General features: G+C 38.1%; 1 protein-coding gene across 1 annotated transcript; it reads right to left on the reverse strand.

Moving 5' to 3' along the window:
• Positions 1–267: 267 nt before the first annotated feature.
• gata5 (GATA binding protein 5) lies at positions 268–7,403 on the reverse strand. Its single transcript, XM_059527504.1, has 7 exons — positions 7,101–7,403; positions 5,843–6,532; positions 3,905–4,074; positions 2,587–2,715; positions 2,090–2,174; positions 1,611–1,738; positions 268–1,100 (listed from the first exon to the last, which is right to left on the reverse strand). Exons 2-7 carry the CDS (start codon positions 6,360–6,362, stop codon positions 981–983), a joined length of 1,152 nt encoding a protein of 383 aa, XP_059383487.1. The 5' UTR covers positions 6,363–6,532; positions 7,101–7,403; the 3' UTR covers positions 268–980.
• Positions 7,404–9,463: the final 2,060 nt, after the last annotated feature.

Consider the following 9,463-nt stretch of genomic DNA (forward strand, 5'->3'; position numbering starts at 1 on the left):
TCAAAATATGATAATCTTCTAAAACACACTGTGACCTGTTTGACCATCAACAGCCCTTAAAAAAGAGGCTTTTTTTTAAATCTACATAGTTCTGAACTTTTTTCCATTAATTGCTGTATGAAACCCAAAATGTATATATATATATATATATATATATATATATATATATATATATATATATATATATATATATATATATATAATAACATTTTATAGTGTAGAAAAAAATGAAAGGAGAATGATGATATTTAGTGCAGACACAAAGCAGATGTTTGGCAATTTTATATGCAATAAAACAATGATATAATTCCAATATATATCAACAAAATACAGCAAATAAATTTAGGTTAACATATTCAGACAAAACGAAACACATAATTTCGAACAATTCATATAAATGTGCCCCTTTTCAAAATCTGCTGAAAAGTGAGAGCCATTGCACTTTGGATCATCGGAGGAATACAGTATTAATTAAAAGTTTCTGGAATCAGCAAAAACAACAATGAAACTTGTAAAAGCCTCATCCAGGGAATGTATGCGATCTAAAGGCATAACGACCATAAAGATGCATTCCCTGAAGGATAAGGGGAATTATGGGAGAGACTTGTGTGCCTCCACCATTCTTATCTCAACATAAATAATGTATCTTAAAAGTTAATCATTAACATCTAAGCCATGAAACGTTCAGAAGCCATAAAAAGCATGTTTTTTGTCCTCCCGATCATTGCTTAAGGAACTTTAGAACTGTTGCCGAGTCGCTGCTTGTCGCCTGCTGTATTTTGGCGGAGTTGACCGTGACATCACAGACAGCTATGCCACGATAAATCAACAAGGCAAAGTAGCACAAATTACAGTCAATCTCTTGCATTCCTAAGCTCTGTCTCTCTACATTTGTGTAAAGGTTCTAATAGGTAGATCTTGTTAAAAGTCTTTTTTTTTCCAGAATGCACTGGAGAGGTTTAGAAAAGGTATGTCTCACATCACGCTTGGGACAGCGCACACCAGGAATTCTGTGGGGCAATTGACATCGGGGTGTATGTGTAGTCTTCATATTTGATGTCCACATGTCCTGAACTGGTACTGTCCAACTGTGTCGATGCCTTATAAAGAACAAAGAGAGATATTGTTAGATGCCCAAACTGATCTTAACAGTAGAAGGGCTATTTTTAAAGCGATAGTTCACCCAAAAATTAAGTAAAGTAAATCATGACAGAATTTTCATGTCGTTCCAATGCAAAGTGTTAGCTGATTTAAAAGTGAATTATGTTGTTTTGGACTTGGAGAAAACAGCTGGAACATTGTTCAAAATCTGTGTCCCACAGAAGATAGAAAGTCATCACAAGTTTGGAACAAGAGTTCCAAATTTAAACAAACAAGATTTCAAAAGGTTTCAAGATTTCATCATCCAAAGAACCTTTTGTCCAATGGAAAGGTTCAATGAAGGATTAAAGGTTCTTCATGAAACCACTGATGCCAATAAACTTTATTTTTAGATCGAAAATGAACTCTGGAATCAATCATTTATCTATCCCATCTTTGATATTTGCCTTTCAGCGACGGTGACATTTACAAAGAAAGAATACAGTTCAGTCAATCACATGAGTACATACTTGTGCGACTGAGACAACTGTTTGGCCTGCATACGGCGAAGCTGCGATATTAGGTTCGCTCTTGATTGTAGAGGCGTTCTCTGATGCAGGCAATGAAGTGGGAGACGCAGCGCCAGACACTGTTGACCCTGAAGACAAACAGAACAAAATGTCACTGACAGCCACAATAAAGGAACAGCATACTGGACAGGTTATTTTATAGGTTATTGCAAATGACAATTAATGGCGTCAAACATTGGCTGCCGTTTGTCCTGGTAACACACACACACACACCACATGTCGACTAAATGCAGAGAAAAGTGCACTCTCTCTCTCTCTTTCACTCCCCTTTCCCTCCCTTTACTCTCTCGCTCACCCCATATTTCTCTCCACACATTCTCTGACTCACTCACTCCCACACTTCCATCCAAATCACTCATGTCTGCTTTCGTCTAAAAACAAAAAAACATCGCTTTTAAAATGCTTTTCTCAACTCTTACCTGAGGATGCTTTGGTTTTGGGCATCTTTGGTTTGCGTTTTCTCGTCTGAATGCTTTCTTTCTTCATTGCTAATGGCCTTGGTATCTAAAACAAGAGTACAGTAGAAGCATTATAATTTAACTATGACCAATTATTCATTATGCAATCACTCAAGAGTTGGTGGTTTAGTTATAATGGCGGTTGAACTGGGTGAGAACATGGGTCTTGTTGTTGCAGTTGTAACTAGATTATATTTCCTTTTTTCTTGTGAGAGTCAGTTTGGCAGCGGTGAGTTTATAAAACACTAGTTTACTGATCAACTCCCCTTCCATTCTTCGTTCTCATTCTCTTCCGATAAAACACACCTATGACCTCAGTATCACGTGGACTACAGGTTTGCACACACATACCCGGGCTGACGTGCTCATACACACAGCATGCACCCTCCCAAATCAAGCTCTAGTAAGAAATATCAGTCTTGTGTGGCACAATAATGCCGACTGAATCACACACTCACCCCGTGGAGCTTCATGTACAGTCCACAGGCGTTGCAGACGGGCTCTCCCTCTGCGTTTCTCCTCCACAGTGTGGTCGTACTGGTATGACAGTTAGTGCAACACAGACCTGCTCGTCGTGATGTGCTTTGCTGCGGAGACAAACATACAGAATTTAGGGAAGTGATAAATATGGCAGACTTTGATATAATTTTACAAAGCTGAAGAGAGGAACTGAGACAGGGAATGAAAGAAATAAAAAATACCCCTCAAACAAAAGGGGAGATCAATGAAAAAACCTTGAATCACAAATGTGTTAAAAAAATTTTTTGCACTGGCTAAGATATGTAAATGTATTATACAGCATTTATTTTCAATGCAAGCAACTATGGTCATAAATAATAGAGGAAATGGATGGGAACTCTTTGATCAGGCCTGCAATATTCACTCCAAGCATAATTTTATGAATTCAAAGGGAGAATTAAAAGGTAGCTACACATCATTAATATTCTTCTAGAGAAATAATGAAGCTTCTCAGCTGAAATTCAGCATAAAGTTTGGCGTTGTTTTGAGTTTTGCGCTGCTTGGGCTAAAAACAGTCCAACCCAAGGACAAGGTCATGAATGCAAAAATGAAAACAGAGAGGTAGAGACGAGTGAGAGAACTGTGTGTGAGAGAGTTATAAAGAGAATGTGTGTGTGTGTGTGTGTGTGTGAGAGAGAGAGAGAGAGAGAGAGAGAGAGAGTGAGAGAAAGAGAGAGAGAGAGAGACTCCTGGGAAACAGGACAGCAGTGAAGGCTTTGCTGAATTTCTCTCTTTCAATGGCCTTCCCCAGTATACTGACCCTAAAATAAACCCACTACCCTCTTAACATGAATATAAATGAGCAAAAATAATTTCATAAAAGTTTCAGCTAGGTATTTCCAAAAAACCCACAAAAAGGGAACATAAGGATATTTTACACTTTTCCTTCTAAGCCTGAACTCTTTATTTGTCTTTAAAAAAATTATTTAAAGTATTTGCCAATGAGGAATAGGCCTACTTTACATTAAAAAATGATTTGTCTGGAAATTTAGAAGAAAATTTTGCTTCATGTTTTAAGATCTAAATCAGCTGCTTGAATGATATAATTTAATATGACTGTATAAATCATTATTTAATTGAATAAATGTTTATATTAGGTCAAACCAAAGCAAGTCATTTTAAAGGGTTAGCAGGTAGAAATAAATGTTTAAAGTTACACTAGGCACCTGCTCACTTTTTACAATGTTGCATTGGAAAAGTTCGTGTAAAACCTAAAGAAAAAAAGTTAATGACGACAATTAACATATGGCTATTCACCAGGCGTTTCTGTGGTTTGATGAGGGGTCGATTGATGCCGTTCATCTTGTGGTAGAGGCCGCACGCGTTGCACAGGTAATGTCCGGTCCCGTCTCTCCTCCACAGCGGCGTTGAGATGGAGCCGCAGTTCACACACTCACGCCCTTCACCCGGCAGCTCTTCCAGCATGTCTGAAAGCACACACAGTTCGTTTTTACATAGGGATGTTTTCAAGATGTAGCCTAACTTGTGATTTTTGTTGTTTCTTCCTGTTTTATTTCTCTAAAAGGCCAAATATCAATCAACTTAAATGGACAAAATAATTAACGATGTATATTGATCAGAAATCATTTAGACGCTGCGTGTCTTTAAATATGCGCCGTTCCCACTTTAAATCGGTGACTTCCTATGTTCAGTCCCACAAAGATTTATTTACGTGTTCCGCAATTTCCGACTAAATGTAAACATTTTAAAATATGTTCACAATTAGGCATAGCTATAGCTACCTTTCAAAAGTAATAGGACTCACTCTAACATTTTATGTATTTGTAGGCTATATGATTTTTTTTTATATAAAGGGAGTGTTCTAAAAGGTTTGCGCATATAACACAATATAGCCTAATTTAAAGAGGGAGAATGTTCAGATAGGCCTATAATTATTATTTCCATATCCAATATGTTCACATTTGCTCAAATAAATTAAATGAAATAACTAGTCTTTAGAAAAAGCCTAATGTGTTATAGAAGTTGTTTTTTATTTTTTGAAGCCCTGTAAAAACTACACTTTGGATTGATTCACCTATAGGGGAGACCTGGTGTTTTCTGAGCATCAGCGGTATATGGAATGTGACAAAAATCTAGACGGAATGAAAAATGGATTAATAAGAGAAAATCCAGGGTCACTGGAGTGTCTATTAGGGCGGATGACGAGGCACGAGGGCCTCAGGCGAGAGGAATGTCAATGGGGCGCTTATCAGTGTTAAAGATCCAGGGGTCACCGATCAATCAAGATAATGACAAGTGACGCTCACCAACAATTTATTTCAAATAAGATGTGCGTATTAATAATCTTTCTAAAATAATGTGTTGTCATTTAGCAGTTGAAAATGTCTAGGCTATCTAATATTGTTGAGTTTTTCCTGATGGACTGCTGTAATCTAAAATGCAGCTTTACTCAAGTTTATTAAACATTTGTCGTAGCAAAACAACAGAATACGCAACTGCTCAATATCAAACGCATGAGCCTTGTGTAAGCCCGAATAAATCGCCCTCGGTTGTAGAAAGAAATGTGACGTTTTATGGACTATCAAAGAACATGCGTCTGCCTTAAGCACTGAACTTCAAAGGGAACGGCCGCTAAATGTGTATCTGCCCGTAATGGTCTGTTTAGAAAAGTTTGATCAAGGTGACAGTAGCTTGGATAGTTCTCACAATTATGAGGTGTGCACGGGACCCTTTCATCAATCCACAAGTGGACAGACAAAAGCGGGGAATTAAATTAACATTTAAATGATTGCATTGCCCATTGAAATATGTGTATTATAGTGGAATAAGATCAAGTTTTGTTTTGATAAGGTTTTGTAATGTGCCTGTGCACCCTAACCAAGCTGGTATTCGAGTGCCTTCTAACAAGGATAGTCTAACATAAATACCAAGACAGCAATAAATAACCCTGAAAAGCACTGCTATAAATTGTGAGATCACAGCATTAAACGAAACCCCCTCCATTCCAGCCATTTTTTGCCTGCTGACTAGAAAGATGGATTTTAAACTATTGTCAAATAGCGACCTAAATGTAATAACTATCTTTAAATAGGACATTTGTGCAAAAGGATAGAACAGAATCCTAAACGAGATTATTTTAGAAGCGCGTTAAAGTGATGCACTGTTTTGTCAGTGTTTTGTTAGTGTAGCCTACACCAGAGAGAAACAATAACTATAACTGACGAATCATTTTACCTAAACTGGACCTCCTTCCCGGTAGCGTTCCCTGGCGTCCCTGAAGACCGATCATGCCGCCATCGAAGGGCCCTGGCGTCCATGAGGTTGCCATCTCTGGGCTCATGTAGGCCGCGTAGGGACTGGAGTACGAGCCACCGACGGAGCGCACCAGCGCACTTCCATATTGATCCGCCCGGCCGCTGTTACCCAACACCAGCGGATTCTGGTACGCGGCGTCCCTGCCGGTGCTGCTGCTTACAGGCGGGCTGTGCGAATAAGAGAAACCGGGAGGAGGATGAGGGCTGCCCGGGTTGAAAGAGGAATTCTCCGTGCCAGTCTGTGGCCAGCCGTGGTGACTGCCGAGCCCGTGGGCTTGATGCGTGGACTCACACGTCTGTAGGTAGGGCAGGGTCTGGAGCATGGCAGGGACACGGGTGGTGGGCACATACACAGGTGAGCTGGCGGACGGATGGATGTAGTTCCCGGAATCGTGTGCGTAGGGGGACGGGTTGGAAGATAAAGCCAGACTCGAATACATAATGTAGACTATCCAATGACTAAGCTATCCTTTAAAGTTTTGAATTCTTAAAATTAGCACAAATTGCAGTGAAAGTCTCGGTAAAGTCCCGAGACTTTTCAAAAAAAAAAAAAAAAAATCTCCAATGCAACTGTTCCGTGAGCAGCGGCCTCAGGAAAAGGAAATCACTCCTAATGAAAAACCAAAAACAACAAATCATATGATTTTCGCAGAATTAGATGGCCTAAGGTTAAGAAAAGAAGGAGAATAAAACTGAATTCAGTGAAACACATAGATACACTGTTATGGACTAACAGCATGCTATTCCAACATTCGCAACAATGCTTTGAAATCAGGAATGTAATAAGTCGAATTTTATAAAGAATCATAAACTGTAGGAAAAACAAAATGCATCGGCTATTGGCTACAGTCAAGATGGACAAATCGTTATAATTGTCATGAATTTTCGGTTATCTGTATCTTTAGATTTGTAATTAATAGACTAAAATGTAATTAATTAGCCTACTGTCCATATCTTTACGTATGGATATAAATAATTATCAGCAGCAGTCTCAGATATCCTGGGAAAACTCTATACCGGACCATTAAATCATCTGTGGGGATCGAATCAATCCGCACTGTAATCTCTCTAACATCTATATTTTTATCATTGAAAACGCAGATTACATAAAAACGTTGATAGCTGTAAGGAAAGGGTTTATATAATTTCATCCAAGAGCTCTCGCTGTATTATCTCACCAGATAAGGAGAGTCAGTGATAAAGTCAGGAACCCTCTATTCCAAGTGACTTGATTTAATATCGCCGTGGAAGTTCCCACTCTCTTCTTTCTTCTTGATTTTAGCCCAGAATCCAAACTTCAACGAGTCGGCGACACACAGAAAACTTGTAGCTGTCCTCTCCGCGTTTGGACGTGTCTCTGTGCCTTGTCTGTTTCTGGAGATAGCTGCTGCTGCAGATAATGCCTAATATAACTGTTCTCTGATTTGCTCTCTACTTTACTGCGAGTTATTTGTAAGAGCAGAACCACGTGACGCGCTCCAAAGGTAGGACCCATGGAGGAGGAGAAGAACGAGGGATAAACTAGATGTTGTGTTGCGGAGGAGGGGTGTGCTCCTACCTGTAAGATCTATATTTGCTGAGTCCACTGTATTTTAAACGATTGTGTTTTTAAGTCGATGAAAGTTAACTTTTAAAAGACATTTAAAGCAGTTGGAAAATTGCTTTGATTGAAGCACCAAAGCAACTATGATCCGCAGAAAAATCACACATTGTTCTATAGTGCTTTAAACCATTGTTTTAATTTTACTTGTTATAATTTTACTACTTATTTCAAATAATTTAAATGAGTCTAAATACGTTTCAAACAATACCAAAGCACTGGAGTAATACGCGTTTTTCTCGCGCTACTGTGCACACTATGGATTTTGTTTGTACTTTCTTGTAAAATAAAAATGTTGTAGTAAAATAACCTTAGCTGTCTGTAAGAGAACGTAAAGCTCAATTTTATGGCCCGATAAATCTGGATGTGTTCTCTATAAAAGCTGTAGAGAGATAAGAGATACGAGCTACAGCTTGTGACGATACAACAATAATCACACTCATTATACTCAGTTGGAAATATTGTTATCTTAGCGGTATTGTTAGAGTTATCACCCCTCCCCCCTTTTCGGATAAAAATAGAGTTTTAAATATGTATGTAAATAAATACATTTATAACACGTGTTAATGTAAAGATAACACCCAGTAATAATTTTTTCAAATAAAAGTGCATCGATTAGCCAAAGCAATAATAAGGGATGATACAAAATTCCAAACGCACGTTTTAGATTCATTTAGACAAGGGTTGATTAACGAAAAGCTCTTCTGTGCAAATAAATTGGCTCAACAATATAAAATAGGGATTTCACTTCTCAGATAGGCCTATTCAAGTAGGCTTAACCAAATGTTTTAAATTTCTCTTAAATTTCAGAAAGGTGGTCGCCAATCAGTCTCCTCGACAGGCCGCTGATAATGAGATTAATAAGTGATGTTGCGACCTGTGAACTCATTGCTCGCGCCACAAACGCGTGGAGAGGACAATTGAGCACACACCCTGTCTGCAGTGAGGGAGCCAGAGACTGTTTGATCACTGGAGAACCTACACGGGTTAAACAAATCCCCCTTCACCTCCCAGGCGTTTCATTTGATCAAATCCGTCTTTACCTGAGAGTAAATCACCACAGAGGATTTTCAATTGAAGCCGTTTGGTTTTGTCAATAGATAGGCCTATAAATGATGTGGTCACAGGTTTGGCACATAACCCAAACTTGAAATAAAAGTATATTAAAAGTATATGATTATTAATGTGTGGGAGCCTACCCGAATCTACACCGTTTTATGAATTGTTAACTTACGTTACATTAGTATTGTTATTATTATAATTATAATAATAATAATAATAATAATAATAATTATTATTATTATTAATACTTATATTTGGGCAATCTAGCAGTTTATCACCTGACATTAATGCAATTATCCTAAACAGGTTTTGAAAGACACTCTCTGCCACACAGTCGTCCAAAGCAAGAACTTAATGACGCAGAGAAGAACTGTAAATTCTGTTCTGCATGAACGGTCACGCGCAATGCCAAGTGCTTTAGTTGTGTGTGTTTGTTTGTGTGTTATTGCTGGGGAAAACACACGCACACAACTAAAACACTTGGCATTGCGCGTGACCGTTCATGCAGAACAGAATTTACTTTTCTTCTCTTTACAGTGAAACCTCTGTTGTCTATGTGAAATGGTTATGCTTTCAAAGATGAACTTGCCTTGTTACAGAACGGCTTGACATATTTTATACGCAAATATTTTCTAAATAAATGTAAAGATGTGAGAAAAACGTTCGTTAACAATCATAACTGGTCAATTGCAATTAACACGTTGTGGTTAAACATAATGAACTACGAATCATACAATAAATTAAACAAATTACGCTGCATTTTACATTCTGGAACTCATTTAAACACATAACCCAGCCTAGTATTATTATTAGCCTATTTAAATGACGTAGCCTATGTAAAAGGAGATACATATTTTACCATTAGCTAAACAAAATAAA

This window comes from Carassius carassius, chromosome 37 (genome assembly GCF_963082965.1).
Source record: "Carassius carassius chromosome 37, fCarCar2.1, whole genome shotgun sequence".
Classification (NCBI taxonomy): domain Eukaryota; kingdom Metazoa; phylum Chordata; class Actinopteri; order Cypriniformes; family Cyprinidae; genus Carassius; species Carassius carassius.